Source organism: Strix aluco, chromosome 5 (genome assembly GCF_031877795.1).
Source record: "Strix aluco isolate bStrAlu1 chromosome 5, bStrAlu1.hap1, whole genome shotgun sequence".
In the NCBI taxonomy this organism is placed as follows: domain Eukaryota; kingdom Metazoa; phylum Chordata; class Aves; order Strigiformes; family Strigidae; genus Strix; species Strix aluco.
In genome coordinates, this window is record NC_133935.1 from 39,673,161 (window position 1) to 39,695,132 (window position 21,972).

Genomic DNA, 21,972 nt, shown 5'->3' on the forward strand with positions numbered 1-21,972 from the left:
CGACCGGTGCCCGCTGCGGGGAAGGGGGGGAGGGAAAGAGAGGAGGAGGGAAGGGGGGGGAAGGGGGAGGAGGGGGGAGGGGGGGGGAGGGAGGAGGGGAGGGCGGGGCCGCGCCCCCTCACCTGCCCCCACCGCCCCCGCCCGCCGCGCCGCGGCTGCCGCTTGTTTGCACTCGGCTTATCCGGAGCGGAAATTCCTTTCCGTTTTTGTGAATGACAAACTCATTAACGATTCATCAACACAACCTGTTCCAGCCGGCCCGTCGCCGCGGCAACAGCCCCTTCCGCGCGCCCCCATTGGCTGCGCCGGAGAATGTCTCCATTGAGACGTCCCGCGGTTGTACCCATTGAGGAGCCGCCGGGCGGCGCGGGGCCGCGGCCGAGGGGCGCTGCGGGCGGCGACGGGGCAGCGGCACCGCCACCGGCACCGCCGCGGTGTGTCCGCGCCGGGTCCGCGCCGAGTGGGGCAGCCCCGCTCGGCGGCACGTTAATTGGATTTCATTCACTCCGGGCGGAGGAAAAGCCCAAGGGCTCAAGCTTGCAGCGGCGATTAGGCAGGTTCATTGAGGGATTCATTGACAAAAAAAAAAAAAAAAAAAAAGGAAAAAAAAAAAAAGGAGACCGGGCAGGCTGGATGCGCGCACGCAGGCACATACACACATGCACGTTCACATTTACACACACACACTTACACACGCTCCCACTTACACACACGCCGGGGCCGGGGCTGCTGCTCCCTCCCCGTGACTCCACCGCCGCCCGGCGCGGGGGAGGCGGCGCGGGGGGGCTGCGTGATTCATTTTCCTGGGGCGGAGGGAGATAAGTTGTGCGGAGTTGGAGGGGTGCAGCCCGCCCGCCGAGCCAGCCGCATGCCTCTGTGAGAGAGAGGGGCGCTTCCAGAGCACACTCCGCTTCCCCCGTCCTTCCTCATGCTAGATACGTTCAGACCCGTCCCTTTCGCGTCGGAAATGGCGATTAGTAAATCCGTGGCGTGGCTGAACGAGCAGCTGGAGATGGGCAACGACCGGCTGTTGCTGATGGACTGTCGGCCGCAGGAGTTGTACGAGTCGTCCCACATCGAGTCGGCCATCAACGTGGCCATCCCCGGCATCATGCTGCGGCGGCTGCAGAAGGGCAACCTGCCCCTGCGGTCCCTCGTCGCCAGCAGCGAGGAGGACCGGGAGCGCTTCGCCCGCCGGTGCGGCACCGACACGGTGGTGCTCTACGACGAGCACAGCCGCGACTGGAACGAGAACACGGGCGGAGAGTCCGTGCTGGGGCTGCTCCTCAAGCGCCTCAAAGACGAAGGCTGCAAGGCGTTCTATCTGGAAGGTGAGAAGGGCTGCCCGGGCTTGGGGAAGAGACCGCAGCCTGCCTGGGGGCCGGGGCTGAGGGCGACGGGGAGGCGAGCCCCGCGGCTCGCTGCCCGGGGAAAGAAGGGGGGGGGGGGGGGGGCGTCCGCAGCGTCCTCAGGGCATTGCACACTGGCGCTCCGGGAGGATACCAACCTGGGCAGGGGGCTCTTCCCCCCCCGCCCCAGCATCCCTGTCCTCGCTTTGTTTAAAGAGACCTCGAGGACTGGAATCTCTGTAGCAGCGTGGGGAGGACAGGGCTAACGGGGATCCCGGCACGAGCCGGGGAGGGCACAAGGAATTGCCGCCGAGACACCTCTCCAGAGGTCCCCGCAGGGCGAAGCGGCACAGGGTTTTAATCTTGAACGTGCCGAGTGCTCCGCTGCAGCGGGTGATTTTTTTAAACCTTCTTTTAGGTTAGTCCTTCTGCGTGAGTGTGTGACGGATTTTTTCTTTTTCCCGGGGCTCGAGAGGGTGGGAAGCAGATGCCCCTTTGCAGACAGGGCTGTACCGGAGAAGTAAGTCGGCTTGCCGTCTTATATCAGGTTGCATTTCCCCCCCTCCTTTGCTTTTCTCCCCAGGTGGTTTTAGCAAGTTCCAGGCCGAGTTCGCCCTGCACTGCGAAACTAACCTAGACAGTTCGTGTAGCAGCAGTTCTCCTCCTTTGCCAGTCCTGGGCTTGGGAGGCCTCCGAATCAGCTCCGATTCCTCATCAGACATTGAATCTGACATTGACAGAGACCCCAACAGTGCCACTGACTCCGATGGCAGCCCTCTCTCCAACAACCAGCCTTCCTTCCCGGTGGAGATTTTACCCTACCTCTACTTAGGCTGTGCCAAGGACTCCACTAATCTGGACGTTTTAGAAGAGTTTGGCATTAAATACATATTGAATGTTACCCCCAACCTGCCTAATCTCTTTGAAAACGCCGGCGAATTCAAGTACAAACAGATCCCTATCTCAGACCACTGGAGCCAAAATCTGTCTCAGTTCTTCCCTGAGGCCATCTCCTTTATAGGTGAGACCCGGTTATTTGCTAACAGCTATATATGTCTAGCGTCAGATTTCAGCTGTTTTTGCAGAATTCAGGAGATCTCTGTTGAGAAGCGGTAGCAGCGTTTTTGGCAGTCTCTGGGGGATGCCTCGCTTTATGGTTTTAAAGGCGGTTTAAATTAAGGGGCGGGTGGGGACTGTTTGTGGGGTTATTGAGGAGCCCCGGTGAATTGTAAGCGACGTTTGCACGTTGCAAACGCATACCTGGATCGACTGGCTGTGGGATTCCTCCCTGAGCTGCTTCTGTCGGAGCTGGGGACTGAGCAATGCGCAGGATGGGAGATCTTTTTAAATCTCTTCCTGGGGGGAGGTAAATGAGCCCGGGGTTGATGGTTTATTCGTCCTTTTTTTGTTTGGTTATTTTTTTTTTCCCCTTCTTGAGGTTACTGAAGAGCGGTGTAATAAAAAGAAACTATCTGGGAAGCTAAGTTTAGCTTTGAAATACAAGTTATTCATAAACGGTATCCCTGGCAAATGTATGAGCTTTAATTAAATCTCGTGGTAATAATGATATACCTCTCGGGCTCGGTGCCTCGGTTAGCCAGCCCTTAGACATTATCCGTCAGCTTTGGAAACACGTCCCCTTAGGCTCAAGGAGTTCTGGTTAAAATTTGCACTCTCCTTCGTTTCGGGGAGGACTGCAAATCATCCCATCGGGGTGCGGTGGGGTGGGCATCGCGTTATCTGTTGGGAAGCTGTGCTGTAATCCGGTTGAATGATACCGGTAATAGTGGAGAATGTAGGTAATCTGAGCCCAGCAGGAAGAAATGTGGGCTGGAAGCCACAAAGAAACTAATCTCCAGGCATTGTAATGCATTTCCTATTACAAAGGAACCCATTTTCAACCAATGTTGACATCCTGTTCCTCTTAATGGGCTGTCCCCTGTGACTTCCCTCATTCTTTTAAAATGCCTGAATACCTCCATTGTTAGCTGCACAACAGTTGGAGAATAATTTAATAGACCTTTGCAGTCTGCTGGTCTGTATAAAAGGCATTCAGTGACATATTGCAGGATTTCCATGCTGGGGCAAGGGGACTGTAAGAATTTAAGGCAAATCCCCAGGCAAAAGCGTGTCTTTTAAAACTGACTTAAAACGGTGTCGTGCAGCGTATCCTGTTCCCTTTGTCTCGTTCTTAGTTTTCTCAGCTCTTGGACTCGGGTACATATACGTAGGGGGGTGGATTCTCCTCTTGTCCTGGTTTTAAGCCGGTGAAGTTAACTCTTGCATTGCGCTGCTGGCCACTGGGATCAGAATCGTCCTTTCTTCCTACTTGATAATAATCTCACTTGTGTGGAGAGATCAGTTACCAACCCCCTGTCTTATGTGTCCTCCTCTGCCTCTTTGTCTCTGTACAGATGAAGCGCGGGGGAAGAACTGCGGCGTCCTGGTGCATTGCTTAGCAGGGATCAGCCGCTCGGTCACAGTGACGGTGGCCTACCTCATGCAGAAGCTCAACCTGTCCATGAACGATGCCTACGATATTGTCAAGATGAAGAAGTCTAACATTTCGCCCAACTTCAACTTCATGGGTCAGCTGCTGGACTTTGAGCGGACTCTGGGGCTGAGCAGCCCCTGTGACAACCGAGTGCCGAACCAGCAGCTGTACTTCACCACCCCTTCCAACCAGAACGTCTTTCAGGTGGATTCCCTGCAGTCCACGTGAGCTCCCACTGCCTCCCTTCTGTCTGTTTCATGGGATCACTCCTCAATGGTTTCTCTTTGGCAGTGATAAAGAAAACGAAGCTTTCTCTTTTTCTGGCCTCTGCTATCAAAAAGCAGCTGCCAGTGCAGGCTAGGAAAGGTTTACACAGTATGGAATCGGCTATTGCGAAGGGAGGGAACGTGGTGAGCTCTCTGGGAAGGACCGTGGTGACCAGGTGGCAGGTGGGCAGCATGCTCATCCCTGCTTGCGCAGTGGCTTGGGTCCGAGGACTTCCCGGGGGGTAGGGTAAGGCGGGACAGGCTGGGCACGTGATCTCTAGAGACTGGAACTGTCCCGCTTGCCTCTCTGCTTTCGGATCTGTGACACACATCTTTGTCTTCAGTGAAGACGGGTTATTTTTGTTTGTTTGTCTGTTTTAATTTAGAGGAGCCAAAGAAAGAGATTTCAGCTTAGTGTATTTGGAGTACTTGTTTGCCGGGAGCTCGGTAGTATCCTACTTGATCAATGTAAATATTTAATCTTAAATCGATTTGCAATTTTTTTGAATTCACATGTATTCAAGAAATCAATCCAAGGGACATCTGTGTTTTTGTTCTCTTCATAAATTCTGCTTTTATTTGTTTGTGGTTTTTTTTTTTTTTTAATTACAAAGAATATATTTGCAGCATGCTTAATTTTACTGTTCAGCTGAAGCAAGCTTTCCATGAGGGAGAAATGGCAATGGTGAGAAGTTTTCAAATCATGTTTTGTGAGCAAGTACAGTCTCTTCTTTCATATATCTTTCTTTTCCTTGTGGTGATTTTCTTTTTTCTCATGCTTTTGATGTAGTTTCCACATGATATATATATATATATTTTTAAATTAAATTAATTTTTTGCCTTACCTTTTGTAAATAGATCACCTGGGAGGAAGTTCGTCTTTGAATGCGAAAGATTTTTTGATCACTTTTTAAAACTTTCAGATGTGCTGAACAGTGCATTACCTCTGTACAAATTCTTCAGGGAGCTTCACCTCAAATGCAATATTTTGCGTCTCTTTTTTTTGTATAAAACTGGAAGTATGTGCGAACATTTATACCTGTGTGTACACACAGTGAACATGCACATGGTTGCCAATAAGGGAGAGTCTAATTCACAGTGTAAAAGTTTTAAGATGGAATTTATTATAAGAATGTAAAACCTTAAATTATTAATAAATAAATAACTATTTTTGGCTATTGAGAATCTGGCTGCTTTATTCCCCCTTTCCCTTCTGTGTGGGTGTGGTTAATTGCACATACACATATGGTTATGTTTAAGGGTAATGATTGCTTGCAATAGCTTTCGTACAGCCCATAAAACAATAAAGCCTTGATTTCCCCTTTGGTCCCCTGGTGCCTAAATGAATAAACAGTGCATGTGCTGGATTCTTGTCTTGCTTTGGTGAAGGGAATGCTTTTGAAGGCCTTTAGGTTAGTTGCAAATTATTCCAGCATCCCTTTGCTACCCCAGGGATGCACCTGACCCTGGGCCGTAAGGATTTTTTTTTTTTTTTTAAAGTAAGGCGCTGCTGTTTTCTGGGTTTATTTACAAGTTTTGGCACTCTATTACAAATGCCAGGAGATGGGTTCATGCTCTCCTTATCTGTCTCGCAGGAACTCATTTCACAGAGATCTATCAACAGTCTGCAGCCTGTAGATGATTTTTCTGTTGCTGTTCAGCCACATTGCAACTTAGCAGGTGAACGCAAGGAGCAAAAGTCTTTATAATACCCTTAGTCACCTCATTTCCTCTTTGGACCCTTCAAGGAGTCCTGCCTCTGCAGAAGGAAAAAGGGACATTACAGCAATTGCAAAACTTCCTGCTGCAACTTATTTTCATTAACATCCTTCCTGATGAGAAGTAGCCCAAGGTAAGGTGGTGCCAAAGTCTGTGTACAGTACCACGGTGATGGGCTGATGCTGCAGCTGGGGCTGTCGGCTGGGGTTCTGCAGAACTCCTGGCAGCCGGAGCACATTTCAAGTAATTTTAGAAACTGCAAGTGTGTGAAATGAAAAGCAAACAAAACATGGGAAAAAAGTGAGTCAGTGTCTCATGCAGTAGTGGCCTAGATTGAGTGCATAAACTGTGAAAGTAGAAGTGGGTTGCAGTTAAACTTGGCTTGTGCTAATCCAGTTTTGAACGGTTTCCGCTCTTGGCATTCCCTATGCTGCTCTGTTCAAAGTGGAGATTTGCAAGCAGCTCTAGCAATTTCCTGTCCAGCTGCAGCTCAAGTGACTCCCTTTTTTTTTTTTTCTTTCTTTTTTTTTTTTTTTTTTAATATGGTCTGTGGATAATTTTAGCCAGTTTCCTCTTTGTGGATTATTAATCTGCTTTCCTTGTAGAACCTACATAGTGTGTCCCTACTGTTCTGCTGAAGTCAACAGATGGCCTCCCCGCCACTTCCTCTCGTTTTGCTGTGGGTTTGTTGTCAGGCCACTTCTGAAATTAATAGTGTTTTCTGGCCGGCTGCCACAGGCCATTACCACAAAGGGGAAGTAACACATCTGAATAGCAGGAAGCCAGGCAGGGTCACAGCATGAACTGAACCTGTTGAGTGCGATGGGGCCTCTCCCGTTTAGCAAGTGTAGGGCTCCTCTTTCCTCCCCCTTCTTAACACGCCTTGCACAGAGAGAGGGCCGAGGTGAATGCCTCAGCTGTTTGCACCAGGCAAATATTTCCGGCTGAATGAGTTGCAAATGTTAATTGTGACTAGGTGCCCGTTAAGGTGAGGAGGTAAAAAGCAGCGGTAAAGAGCAGTGTGCAGCGATGTAGCCTAGGGGAGGAGGGCCTTGGCTTTCTTTGCAAGCTGCTTTAAAAAGTTAGTGCTCACAAGGGCTTCCTGCTTCCTTCCTGCTTTGCCGAATGACTAACACCAAATGGGTACTTCTGCAATTCATCATTTTTTGGGACAAGCAAGCAAAGATCTTTGCTCACACACAGACACACGCAGCAGAGTCGGGCAGAAAACTTGCTACAGATTTTTCCTCGAGCGAGGCCTGAACCAGGACTGTTAGTCAGAAACCTTGGCTGAACTTGAACCAGGACTGGGCAAGAACAGCTTTGGTCACAGAAAAACCCAAACCAAAAGTGGAGCCAAACCAAAACCTGCTTCAACCTCTGATTTTGCTGGGGATGTTCATGCTCACTTATGTGCTGGCTCTTAATTACAAATAGTTTGGAGGGAAAAGCAGTGAGGGTTCTCACCAGCAATGTTCACCCTCCCCACACAGGCTCTAGGGTACCTCTGCCCCAGTATGGTGAGGGGAATGGCTCACGCTTACATCAGTTTTTCAGAAACTGGGCTCTGCTTACTCCTGCAGTGTCTCTTCCCCGCCCCCCCCCCCCCCAGCCACTTGTTTCAAAATAACTTTCTTCCTTTTTTCCCCTCCCTCGTTTCAGTCCTTGCTGGGATGGGGCAGAGGTCTTGGGCTTCTGGGGGCTTTGGCAGCTATTGTAGTTCCTCAGCTGGTATAGTAATTTGTACAGTGAAGAATAAATCCTTTGCGCCTGGAGGGACAGGCCTGATGTGTGTAGGAGAAAGGGGGGAATATCCCCACTTTGCAGCTAAAAAAATTGGAGCCTGCTTCGTTTACAGGAGTGTGAGGTACTGAATTCCTCCGGAAGTTACAGAGATATTAGAAAGGAAAACTGTACCCTCAGGAGTAATCAGACCTTTCTCACATGACCCATCTGTGCCTTTAACGCAAAGGGTGAAAGTCCTGTGGCATCCATGTCCCCTTTGTTCTGGTAAGGCCAAGGTTCCCCTCATTGTCTGGATGCACATTAGCACTTTGCTTTCCATTTTCTGTGCAGTAACATCGTGTAGCTCATTGTGCTGGTTCCACTTCTTGCATTTCCTCTTCCCCACTCACACCCTTTCAAACCACTCTATGGCCACCTTCAAAAGGTCTTCCAACTCTTTCTGTTTTTTGTTGTTGTAGCTATAATTTTCTCTTTCCCCATTCTTTTTCTTGTCCTTTTTAAAATGCTGCTCTTCCCCCTATGCCTTCTGTTTTTTCACAGACCCTTTCCTAAGCTCCATGGTCCTTTCATTTTCTTACCCTCTTTTTTCCCTGTTACTCTCTGGCTGTTTGTGTTACGTTTCCTAAATCAACTCCACTTTCTCTCAGCCTTAAGCCTCCCTGCTCCTCTTCATTTTCACAGCGAAAACCAAGATGAGTTTCATGGACTCAGTCAGTTATAGTAAGCTATAGGAAAGGTGTATATGAGAGGAAGAAGTAAGAAAATATCACTGCCATCCTCTTGCAACTTCCTAGCAGATGATCTTATTCTCCATCTCCATTCCTGGTTGCTGCATAGATTTGGATCCACATGGCTTCCCTGGGTCCTCTCTGTATAGCACTCAGCACTCTGCTACTGCTAACAGGGAAGGTGGGTGCGAAGAAGCAGCCTTTCCTCAGGGCCCATCCAGCATCACAGCACACTGACCGCCTCTGAGGAGTGGGGAGTGGTGAGGAAAGCTGGGAGAGACCAAAAATGTGGCTGCCAAAGGCATCTCTGCTAGCAAAACTGAAGCCAGGCTTAACAACCATGTGTCTGGAGAGCATTTCTTCAGTTTCTCTGAAAAGCTTATCCAAAATTTCTTCCCTGTTGAGAAGGGTGATGACACACTATTCAGAGCTCCAGGAAAAACAATTCCATGTGAACATTTAAACGAGGCTACAGCTTAGGCCTTCTCTCCACGCCTCTATAAATCACCAAAAGCTTTGCCTGAGTGAAGATGGTGGAACAAATTGCTGAGCTCAGTTCAGTGCCCCCCTAGACCTGCAGTGTGCATGTTCAGCATTGCTCAGTTACCCCAGGAACACAAGTATGGGGCCAACGCCCTCCATCACACAGCAGCACATATGGGTCACTCCTGGGACTCCAGAGAGATGCTTCATTCAAGGAAGGTGGCTGAGTTTGCTCCAAACACCTCATAGCTGAAACAAAATAAAGGCTACCCAATGGTGTTTTCTCATGGCATATGGTGACATTGGGGTATATGAACTCTGCCCTTTCCTCCCACCCCCAACAGCCAGAAATGGATGGTGCTGTATCATGTGTCTCCTTTCTTCATTGCCAAATTTGAGAGAGAAGCATGTGCTGTAACTTAGTAGATAGCACAGGCAGAAAGCTGGTATGGGAGCTGCTCTCTTTTGAGTAAAGTGCTTGTCTCTGTAAGGAAAGGAAAAAAGCGCATTAGATGTTTTCTGTTGTTTGTTATCATAGGGATCTGCAAGCACTGAGGGAATTTTGGAGTGCTCACAGCCATAGCTTTTCCTCATAAGGCAAAGATGAAGGATGTTGACTTACCACAAACACAAGGAGATGATTATCAGATGGAAAGTGAGGGTATGGAGTCTGTTTAGGAAATATTTTTAAATGACAGAAGTTGCATTCAGGACTATATTTGAGAGATGCAACAGAAAGTGTGCCCTGTTCTACTTCACAGCTGCGATCCCCAGGACGCAGGAAGCACGCAGAAATGCTGGCGCTCTCCCATCCCTAGGCTGTTCCAGCACTGCAGATACCAGCGACATAAAATGATACTATGTGGGAGGTCTGTTTACCATAATGTGGAGACCATGGTGAAGCACTTTGCTCATTTTGCCAGAGGCACAAGTGTTTTGGAAAGTCCTGCTAACTGAGATCTTCCACCTTCCCAAATGGGCAATGTCCTTGCTTAACTCCAAGACTTTTATTTTAATGAACTTCTCTGTTTTTCTGTTAAAGCCATGTTTTGGGGCATTACGGAAGTTTCTTTTTTCATCTTTTTTTCCTGCTGACCTCAACTCTGTAGGAAATAAATCCCCATCTGCAAGTGAAGCCATCTGAAAAACATTTTGATGGCTGACACTTGGTTTACTCAGGGCAAAAGTTCTTTATAGTTTAAAGGTGGCGGTTTTTTTCCCTTTGCTGGAAATGATGTCCTTACAAAAACAGACTAGAAGCACTAGTATTTAGCATTTGTGAAAACACATTAGCTGTTCAGTTGGTAGGCTGGACACTCAAATGATGTAAATCAGCACAGCAGCAGAGACTACCAGTGGAGACTGACACAGACTGGTGGCCGTAACACTCTTGAACCCTTTGAAGACATTATCTGCCTCTATATGGAGACCATTAGGGACATTAGTGATTTTTGTAGATCCTTTTTCCCTGCATACAGTAATATTATAGGATTCTGAACTAGACATAGAGCTAGAAAGTCAAAATTTCTCAATGCGGTGAGAGAGAACATTTCTCCTTATTTTAAAAAATGATAATTTTAGTGTCCTGGGGATCTACTAACACATTAAAAAAAAAATAATTCAGGACCAGTGAGGCTTCAGCTATTGCTTGATTGATTAGGATTTCCTGTGCTATCAGTGATCTAAATTGCATTTTCTGTGTCAGTATTTTTGTGACATTCATTTGTTTGAGGGGTTTCTAGGCCAACCCAGCTCTCTGTGAAGAAATGTAGCACAGCACCTCTCATCTGGGCTGAAATTCATCCCATGCTGAAGTCCAGCACTGAGCTCATATTCAATTAAAGCATTAGGAATTGAGTAACACTCGGATTCTGTGTACAGGATGTTTTTGTTATAAATAAAGACAAAATGTGTCTGATTTCTGGGAATACGTGTGTCTTTCACACACACTTTTGCAATCCCTCACCCAGGTTTTTTGTTTTACGTGAAATTTTGCAGGCTACTGTATGTGAAGAAAAGCTTTTGTATATTTGCAAATTACCATGGGAGCAGGCAGTAGACAATATCTGTTATTCAGGTGGACCAATGCTTCCTCTTAAAAGGGGACTTTTCAGATGTTTATAGCTTTGCTAGACTTTGTTTGGACTCAAATATAAATGCCTCAGGCTGATCTATAAAGATGAAAAGAAATGAATATCCCTCTGAAAATGTCATCCTAAAAGACTTGGCCCTTTTTTCTGAAGAAAATGCCTTGTTTTTTGTCTGTGTAACAAAATCTGTTACTGTTTCCTTGAACATCTTCGGCACTCTATGCCTGGAGGAAGGGACACAAAATCTGGCAGGGTGTGTCAGGAATGTGCCTGGCACTGCTTCCCCAAAAAGTTCCTTTTGCCCAAGATTTGAGCAGTTGGAAGATGGTGATTTGCATATGCCAGGCAACTGCATCTTGAACTTTATAAGTTAGCAGCGATGAAATTTAGCTGAGCCAGCTCCTAGTGTTGAGCTGCCAGCCCCATGGAGCAGCAATGGCACAGCACCCTGGGAGGAGGCAGGGGATGTGTGATGATGTGTCAGTGAGGTAGAGGATTGTGCAGTAAGTCTGACCCAAAATTGGTAAGTTTGACTGCACAGCTGTACTGGTTTTGTACCTGAGCAGTACCGATCACAGCTGTCTTGAGTGTCTCTGCACTGTGCAGTATAAATACTTTTTACATCCCTGTTTTCTCCAGGCAAAATATGGATGACATCAGTCATCTAAGAACAGTTTTGGTGTTAGGCAGAGGAGCAAAATGCATGTCATCTGACAGAAGGCAGAGTACCTTGGTGATATTGCTGGAAAGGCAAGAGATGAGAAAATGTGGCTATTTCTGGGGTTCATCAGCAGTTAAACTTTGTACACTTTGAGGAGTCTCAGGTGGCAGCTAGGTGCACAAGTTCTTCTGTAAGCTTCAAAGTGCTTGACATTGCAACCTTAATAATATTCTTCTAACAGTGTTTTTACTTCATGCCAGCAATACATATTTCAGCCTCTCTGTTGAGGTCTAAATGAATGGCATTCTTATGGATTTACACAAGAGTAGCAGAGATCACACTCAAGCCCTCAGTTTGTTATTACAGTATTAAGGTTTTAAAAGACTCTGTCGATTACAGTGGAATAAAACTAACAGGATTCTCATTTTTTATGCTTCAAAGTGTATGTAAGCTTCCTCTGGCAGGGATTTAATCATCTGGTATGTTTATACAGTACCTTGGCTAATGAGAGCTGGTTAGAGCTATGGGACATTATTGTGATGTTAATAATAAATACGACAATTATCTGAGGTCAAAAGAAAATTTCCCTTTTTCCTGAGTCCTGCACAGCTAGGTGCGGCATGTAGCTTGACTTAAATAATGTGCATGTTGCTATGTTCCAGAATGACAGTTCTTATCTACATCCTTGAATTGCTGAGCCTTATTACAATGTTCAGTGAGCTTATTCCTGTCAGTAATGTTATTCACATGCTTAACTATTGGCAAAATCAGACACTGGGGCATTCTTTTGGCTGTGAAAACACATGCTGCAGGCTGCATAATAATTGATAATATTGACTAATGATTGAAGAAGCTAGGAATTCTTGAGCAGGGCAATTTCTCACATTACTAGAATTTTCTGAATTAACTAATGAGCTAAATGCCCTTGTGTTTTGGCTGCTCAGCATAAAGGAGGAAGAAGTAGTTTGCTTGGGAAGTGCAGAGCCCTCACACCCTGGGAAGGTAGTCCCACAGATGAGCATCAAACAGGGAACTTAGGCAACTCAGTCCTAAGTCATGAGCCACTTAAAAGTCCATCCTACCCTTTTGCTTTTGAGAGCATCACAGGCAGGACTCATAGTTTATGTTGTTGCAGCACTATAAATGGAGTCCCTAAAATAAAGCTGAAGTAATACAGTGATGAATCAGGCCCAGGAACTGTGTGTGTGAGTCCCATTACTTGGAGGAAAAAAGGAAAAATAGGCTTTCTAATGTATTCTTGTAAATGTGAGTTACTGTTATCAAGAAATGTAGAAAGGAACCTGTATTATTCCAAAGTGAATGTCAGATGATTCTGTTCCTTGTGCCTTCTACCTACAGTGATGATGAGGATTGATTCATTCCCTGTAGAAGTTTCTACCTGTTTTCGTATCTTGGGTGTCTGCCTAGAAGTCACAATTTTTTTCAGGCAGGTCTTTGATCTGTTGGTAATCACAGATCTGGCTATAGACAGTGGGTTTGCTTCTTTCAGACTCGTACTGGAGACTATTAATAAATGCTCTTTTATACAAAGATGGTAGGAAGCAGACATGGGTTATGGCCCAAGGCAAGGAGTGTGTGACAAAGCTTGAGCAATACTAAAATACTTTGTGCGTGCAAGAACAGGAATACGATGGACAAGCTGTTGTTTGTACAGAAAAGAAAAAAGTCACTATATAAGGGAAACAGTCATGGTCATCACATTGAGATAGAGCAGACAGTCAGGGTGCAGGGTACAGTCTGATGTTAGGCCAGGCAATCAGATGATCAGATGCCTCTGAAAAGGCAGTCTATTCCCTTTCTCTTTCTTCTCAGTTTTCAGTTGTGTCCTCTTGTTTCTTCCTTTGCTGTCATAAGCACTTGTCTGTCTGAAAAGCTCTACAAAACTTATCAATATTTTTTTCTGGTGATCTAGCCCTGATGTAGCACACCATGAGATCAGAAAAGCATCAGACACAGTGCAGTGCCAGGAATAGGAGGATGCAATTAGTGGCAATAGAGGGATGGACAGAACTGAATCTTTTGGCATTAGCTTGAGCTGAGATTGGCTTAGCTATAAAATCCAACTATGGCTCTAGTGTCTGGACATAGAATTAACTGGAAAGACAGGCTGGGGGGGTTTCTGGGCAGGGAAACTGCTTCTTGATACCTGCTTCTGTTGGGTTCATAGAAAAAGTCTTGAAGAATTAAAATGGGATGGTATCAGGGGGCACGCCAGACTCACATACTTGATTTCTTTCCTAAAGGAAACAAGCCTTCAAGACCCTCAAACCGGCTTGCTAGCTGCCCAATGGGGTAATACCCATGTGTGAAACTACAAGTTCCTCACAGAAGGCTGCCAGCAGCAGCATCATTTTCTGTCTACTTTTTCTTCCCATTTTGTTTGTGTAACAGCCACAATGCGCTTATAAATCATATTCTAAAACCAAAAGCTGTCTTAATTGAAGAAGTATCATGTGGTGTTTTGATGCTGTTTTCACTGGTAGCCACAAAACGCCATTTAGCAGACAGAGTTAAACCAGAAAAGAGTATGGATGGAGGCATTTGAATTAGGAGACAGTTTTGCATTTCAGTCTGAGAGTATCTGACTGAAGACCAATTTGTTATATTCACACAAATACAGAGTTTGTTCATGGTACAGTTACACTGGTTAGTTTAATCTGTGAGGCATTTAAACCAGGCAGAAGTTAACTCATTTTGATGTTGCTTCTACTGTGTCTCAGAGAGCAGTTACTTCTGATCTGAACCTTGAAGAAACACTTTCCAATGTATGTTGCACCATGGACACTGCTCCTGTGTTAGGTTTCAGAAAAAAATGCACCCTTCACTTTGGTGAATTTTACCATTTTTGTGCCATCTATCTGGGGTAATTCACGTGGCCATAATTAACATAAAAATGCACTTGTCATTTTCTATCTCCATGTCAGAAGAATGCTTCAAAAGAAAAAAAATTGCTTTGTGTCCATGATTAGTCATCACCACTAATTTATTTTACTCTGATATAATTAGAAGAAAATATATGCAAAACCTACCCATCACAAAAGAAAGCTATTACTGATGAAACCTGTTTCATTTAAACCATGTATGGGGAAAGCTTATATCTTCATGAAGGTAGTGCCAACCTTGGTTCCTAAAACCCCTGGGGAATGACAATAAAATGACAGGGAACTAAAGAAGACTGGCTATTGACTTTTTTTTTCTGGAGAGTCTGGAAAGTCTCCTTCTGTCCACAGCCCAGGGGAGAGCTCTAGGATGCCACCTCCTTGGGAGGAAGATATGGGGCTGGAGACATCTTTCCCTGTGCACTCAAGTGTCCCACCACAGAGCTGAGATTTGGTTTTGCTACCATTGGTCTTGCACAAAACACTTTTTCTGCCATGATGCTACCTGTACCAGCTACTCTGGGAGCCCTCAACTTTGCAGAGTATCCACAAGAGGATCCTTCTGATAGCTCAGTTTGGAAGCAGAAAGACATATCTGCTTTACTGTGCTTAGTTTAATCCAGCTGGCAATTGCAGCACCATTAAACACATCTTTGCCCTGAGAATTGAACTGCGAGGTAATTCCGCTGCTGTGCTAATTGCCATCACATACTGTGGATTTCCAGAGATACCCCTTGCCTGTGTCAGCCGAAACATTTCCGTCCATTTCCCGAAAGTGAGGGAGGCGGCCAGCGTGCCGTGGCAGAACCCAGCAGGACCTGGCATGGGAAATAGCTGGCCTCAACATTTCCGCTCTTCTGCTCCCATATAGGGACTCAAAATCCACTGGCAGCAGCAGGCAAAGGCTTCCTTGCAGCAGTGGGGGAGAACAAAGTGCCGCAGATCCTGTCGGAGCTGTCAGCTTTGATACCGGCAAGGAGGTAGCGGCTTATTTGTTATCCTTGATGGCAGCGAGCGGAATTAATTTTGGAGTGACTCCACACTGTGGAATGAGGGCTGCCTTGCTCTGTGATGGATTTCCAGGCAAAATCTGTGATCTTATTTTGAATGTTTAAAGATTTTCAGTGGTTGGGCTCTAATCCCTTGAAAAACTGGAATCTCTCCTCAACCTATGCAAGGTACAAGCAGTGGAGGCACAAAAACTGGCCTCGTGCTATACCCAGGACACTGCACAGACACCACTCTCTTCTGGAGCATGTTTCCTCCATGTACGTGTTGAGTTTGGGTTTGTTCATCCTTCCGGCCACCCAGCAAATCCAATTTGTCCTCAGGACTCCCAAGAGCAGAAACCTCTCCATTTCTAATGAATTTTGTGCTGGGGCTTTTGGGAGAGAGAGAGAGAGAGACAATATTTAAGAAATAGCTTATTTAATTTAGTAAATCAAACAGCTTTAGGAAACAGGATGGCTCAAACACAAGGTGACATAAAAAATAAGATCTTTTACTTTGTCTTACTGAATAAAGAGACTAAAAATAAATTCCCGAATGAAAATAAGTCAATAGATCCTTTATTGATAACTATATTTTCACCTTTGGAAAGAAATGCTCTAGCTTTCCCTTCACGTCTTGCATTCAGCTAGTTTCCAGAGCAAAAGCAGTCAATTCTGCATTATCTCAGTAGGACAGTTTTAATTTTAACACTATCTGCTCTGATCTCTCTTTGTCCAGTTAACATTTCCTTGACCTAGAGTTCAACCCCTTTTACAAAGTAACCTCAGGCTTTGATGGCAGTAATTCTACCTTCACCCCAACCGATTCTGAATACACAACCTCCAGGCCCAAAGGAGAAGATTAGCAGACTTTACCCTAATTACTTGTTATTGTGTAGTTGTTAAAAAAGATTTTGGCTCCAGAAAATGAGGCTGTAGCCAGACAGAAGTTAGCCTGGGGTTCAAAAGTCTAGCAATCTTTGGCTCCACAGGCCTATAAAAGCAAAGTGTTGACTGAATGCAAACAGCCTGCATGGTGAGAGGCCCCCTTGGAGGGGGTGACAGCAGGCCATCCGTCACAGGAGGCAACAGGGGTCGGAGGAGTCCCTCTAATGACTTCTTCCTGGCCTGTTAGTGGATAGTTCCATTTGATTCCTCTGTCAGCGGGCATGCCAGATTTCACATTGGCTGAAACACACAGACCTTCACATGCATGCTCTGTTTCTGAGATCTTTGAAAGGGATCTTTGAAGGGATGAGACATGGTTGAGGCACAACTGGAAAAAGTACCCCCAGTGCAGTAGGTGCCTGCAACATGCTAACCTGCCATTTCTCTAGACGTTCATTTTAGGTTGGTGTAATGAGCACCTATCAACAATTAATGACGGTTGTTGCATGGGGAGAAGGATAAGGAGTGCCTTTAGTGAAGTGAGAAGCAACCAGTCAACTCCTCACCTTCAAGCATTAAATGTCATGGGAGGTCAAAAGGTTTTGCAAGGAATGCCAAGTTTGGAATATTTTTAATTAAGCTACATCCTTTGAAATTCTTTCAAGTCAGTCTTCAAACAAATCAGGTCTTAAATCAACACCCTTTAAAAGCACATACACCTCTGGTAAGTGCATTCATGCAAGCTCTACTGGATATCACAGAAAGCAGTTAATTTTATGTGAGTCATTAAAAATGCCCATATATTAATACTCCTTTTCCCTGAATACTCGAATTCCTGATCCTGCGTAAAGCTGGTGTGTTTGTCTCTGAATGGTTTTACTATCTGAATTTAACAATGTCTTAAATATAAGGGTTAGGAGGAGAGTTCACAATATCAGTACTTTTGTTAATCTGAAACATGCCTGCTTCTTTGTTTGTTTTTTGTAATCTATTTTTATGAAATGCCTGTCTCTTAGAGAGTTACTGATTGGGGGATATTTTCATCATCCTATAAATAGAAGCTGTAGTTGACATACAAGTAACTGTACTCTCCACTGGAGTTTAAGACTCTTTTGAAAAGTTTTACTTGCATGAAAAGATTCAGCAGCTGGCTAAATCCCACAACAAATTACATAAACCAGCAAAATCAAAGTTGACTAAACCGTTTAAAAGACACTAAATGCCATTAGAAGGTAGTGGCTGGTTTGGTTTCCATCCTGGCTGTCATTTTCAGATCTGTACACTTTCTGTGTTATTTTTGTGACCAGCACACATGGGATTCAAAAGACTCTCTGCTAACAAAGACCTCTGATCCCTGGATTAACTCTTCTAACACTCTCCTTAAGCAACTAGGAAAATAAAATTATTACCTCATTATCTATTTTGAGAGAATACTTTAACTGGCCTCTGAGAAGAAGGGCTGGAGGGGCCACCCGAGTCTCCTGAGTGAAAGCTTATGGCGAGGGGTGGCACCTATTGGTGTGAATAGTTCAAATTCCAGCCATAAGCCTGGAAGCAAAGTCCTTCTGTTGGAACTCTGGTGTCTGCCCTGGCTTCTCTGGGTCTGCGTCTGTGCTACCAGGGCAGCTGCTGCAAGGGTAGTCTCTGAGCCCAGGCCAAGTGGTGCAAGATGACTCCTGACCATGTTGCTCAGGAGTAGCTACTCTCTTCAGGGCAGCGTGGCCAGATTTGGGATAGTCCTTGGCCCAGGTCTCCTCTGACCCCATGTAACCCTGAGAGATTATTATTAAGCATTTGTGATTTACTAATTCAAAATATGTATTGCCTTCTTGTGGTGTGCCATGACAGCATGTAGGGGATTTGAGGACACAAGGCCTATTGGAATAACATCAGACAACTGTCATGGGCTGAGGGAGTTAAACTTGCTGCAGTCCAAGTCCATTTTGTGTCTGGAGTGGAGCCTGGAGCAAACTATTCTGTCAACTGCATCCAGGCTTCCTCTCCAAGGAAACTAGTCATTTCACTTCAGAAGGGAGCCTGGGAGTGAGTGAGCATATATGCAGCATGAATGATGAGAGGATCAGATGCTGGCAACAAACAGGGAGCTGAAGTAGGTGACAGTGGAGACGTCTGTTGATCTTTGACAGGGGCCTGTTTCGTTCATGGCAAGGGTATCTTTTATGCTTGAAAATAACCCACATTCAGTACTTGATGCAGCCAATGTTTCCTTAGTTTGAACTCAGATACTCAGTTTTCAGCAGTGGAGCTACTCAGCAAGAGCCTTTATTGAAAGCTTAGCTGCAAGTACTTTTTCACTCTGAATGCGGTTACTGCACAGGCGCAGCTACATCTGTTGGCAAATTTGGCCTAATCTGGAATGAAGACAGTAGCTAATGAATTTGTAGCTTGGCTGTACTCTGATGGTCTGCATATTTGCCACTATACTTTGAGCTGGTTCGGTTCTAAATATGTCACATATCCTGTTTCATGAGAAGGAGAACAAGGAAGCCCAACTTCCTATGGATTTTCATCTGACCTTCCCATGATAATCACAGTTTCTCTAAAAAGTCCGTAAGACTTCCCCAGACCCCTCATGTCTGCTACACATCCTCACATTAATCCTAACTTATTCTTATTTCCTCTATTTCCCTATTTTTTCTTCACCTCATTTCACCCCCATGTACCTTAACTATGGGCTGAGGTATCACAGTGCTGCAGATGCTGTAGCCCATGTGCATGTTGATCAGAAAGCAGACACATGCATGGTGATTGTCCAGCTAGAAGTTCTTGTGCAGCTTATATTGAAACTTTTCTCTGTTTCTCTTTTCTCTAATTTGCATTAGTTACTTTCGTCTACCCACCTGTTGATCTATACAATGCTTGTAGGAACCCATCTCCCATCAGAAATTCTCCCTTTTTGTCTGACGTGATTGCCAGCAGCTGTCAGATTTAAAAGTTACCAGGGTAGGAGGAGTATGACAAACAAAGAAATGGAAAGACAGCACGAATAGAGAAGCTCAAGTTCCTCAGGAAATGAGGCTAAAGAGAAGGTGATGGTGAGATCACCTTGGAGCTCCGCTGGCAGCCAGCACAGAGAACGCAGCTGCCAAGCAGGGCAAAGCTGTTTCTCAAAGCTGGTTTCTGCCAGTTTTTCTCAAAACATAGCGTGACCAGGGTGAAAAGGAAGTTCCTCTAAATGTGATTTCTTTATGCCTTCTTGACAGGTTGGTGCATTTACAAGGAATGTCACTGCAGTGTCTGGGAGATAGTGATACCACGATATCACCAGTACCAACAGGCAGAGTTCAAACAATTAAGCAAAGAGGCTTTTTGGATATGTAATAATGCAGTGTTACACATTATTTACTACTTTAGCTTCACTTATACCTTCAATACTTAAGTCACCCAAGGTGAGTTAACTGATGATAATGCATATAAAGCAAAGCCCTTTAGATATACATGGTGAAGATTTGTTCTCAGTTACATGCTTCTGAAGTCATCAGGGTCCAAAATTTGACACAGTGCATATCCAGAGTAACAGCCTGCAGAGACCTTTTGCATTTGGACTTTTGATGAGTAATTTTGTGTGGACAAAGCTGAAAATTCATTCTTGTTTTTGATTTTGGACTTTACAGCTAATGCATGTGACTGGACCAAGGGCTATATACCACAGAGGATTTTAATCCTAAAGCAGGAATAAAATGTTTCTGAGGAGCCTAAACCTAAAATCATGATAGAAGACCCTGTTGGTAGAGAAAGCTGCTAATCTCAGTATGTGCTTACCTCTTTAATCTGAAATTTTCCTGGTGCCTAGAGTTATAGTCTGTGCTTTGTCACAGAGATCTCTTTTGAGCAAATGGACATGCAGGTCTCATCTGAGACCAGCAGTAGCTGTTCCATCATCTAAGTTCCTTGGGAGACAGGCTCAGAGTATCCTTAATATATGCTGGTAGCATAAAGCCACTCAGAAAAGCAGTGCTGGCCACTTCTGAAAAGCTAGAGATTTAGGAGCCCAGCTTTTCTGTAATGGCTTATATTTCTTCTCTAGAAGACCTGCAGCCCTCCTCAGCATGAGATCTCAAACCGAGCTTGCAGGAAGACCCATCTATTTTGTCATTGATGGCACTGTTCAGCAAGGGGCCAGGACTGCAGTGCTTTAGCAGCAGTTGTTTTGCAGAGCTCTCCTGTAAGGGACAGGCTGACTGCTAGGACAATGGAGTCATTCCTTCTATTTCTCACCAGTCTTTACCTCTTTGCTTCATACTTTAGCAGAAGGAGAGAAGAGTCTGCTCAGTTCCATGCTAATCAATATCCTGCCTATCCATGTAATCTCACTTTACAGGGGAGATACTGCTCTAATCCTCTGCAGGCAAAAGAAACACTACAACCGCTAAGCCATAATAGAAAAGGTTGGTTCCTTCTCTAGGGATACCATGTAAGAAAAAAGTGCAGATTCACCCTGTCCAGAGGTGAGAGTCTGGGAGTTTGGACCTCAAGGATTTTACAAGATCTTTTCTTGCAGGTGTCTTTCAGAGACCTTAGCTCTCAAAGAAAAAGTGATTTCAAACACAACTCTAGTCTTGGTGTTTCTTATTGACTAACTCTAAATGACTGCCTCAGTAAGTGGGCAGTTTAGATTACCTGTCTGAGGTGTGTTAACTCTAGCAGCTGGTACTGGATGTTCAGGTGTCTGACAGACTTATGTCCCTAAAAGTAACGCAGTGTGAATATAACTTTATCCTGTGTTTCTAATAGGTGCTTAAGCCTGAACAGATGACATAGACCAAAGTTTGAGAAGCCACAGAGAGTATCTCACTGGAAAAACTTCTTGGTGACTTATACAGGGCAAGTAGGCAAAGCAGATAACTCAAAAACATAGTCAGACCATTCACTCTATAAATCAACGCAGCCCAAATCACTCATCAGAGAGGAACATGAGGTCTATAAACAACAGTTCCTTGTCACGGACAAGTTAAATCAATGATAAAGATCTGAAACACATAGTGCATCAGAGGTTTCCTTCTTTAAGTTCTCTTGTGTATTTGCCTGTCTCCATTCTTACACGGCCCCTTTTACAACAGAAACAGAATGCCTTTTTTTGCAGGACAACACAACCCTTTATTCAGAGAGCCAAAATTAACGGGCTTGAGTGCCAAGAGTCCTTCTGTAGCCACATCTCTTCTATGTCGTAGGAAGTATTGATGGCTTTTTGTTTGTCATTTCAGCTGCACAGACTAGAAATATATATGGCTTCACTGTGTACTTTCTATTCCAGGCATGAATCCCATCGGCCTTTCACATGCAGGAACCCGTGGTAACCTCAGCTGAAGTTTTCTAGGGTGAAAGAGAAGGGTTATTCAATGGCTGGAACACTACTCCAGGCCTTGGGACATCTTGCTTGTGATCTCTTCACAGTATTTCTATACTTTTTTTTTTCAGTAAATCCTATAGTCTCTCAGGTCCCCATGAGTAAAACGAAGGTAACAGCATATCACACAACACCATGAAGGTTGTTAGCACATGACATTCCTTCAGCAAAAGGGAAGACTGCTAATGAAAGTAAACCGTGCAAAAATTACTGTTGGTATCTGAATCCTTCCAACAACCTGTGCCAGTTCTTCCTTTTACAATTAAGCCACAAATGCCTCGCAGAACTATA

The 21,972-nt window shown here is 45.1% G+C and overlaps 1 protein-coding gene across 1 annotated transcript; it reads left to right on the forward strand.

Annotated features, from left to right (window-relative positions):
- The first annotated feature begins 293 nt into the window (after positions 1-293).
- On the forward strand, positions 294-5,287 carry DUSP6 (dual specificity phosphatase 6). The gene is made up of 3 exons (XM_074827096.1): positions 294-1,331; positions 1,933-2,370; positions 3,764-5,287. Exons 1-3 carry the CDS (start codon positions 929-931, stop codon positions 4,069-4,071), a joined length of 1,149 nt encoding a protein of 382 aa, XP_074683197.1. The 5' UTR covers positions 294-928; the 3' UTR covers positions 4,072-5,287.
- Positions 5,288-21,972: the final 16,685 nt, after the last annotated feature.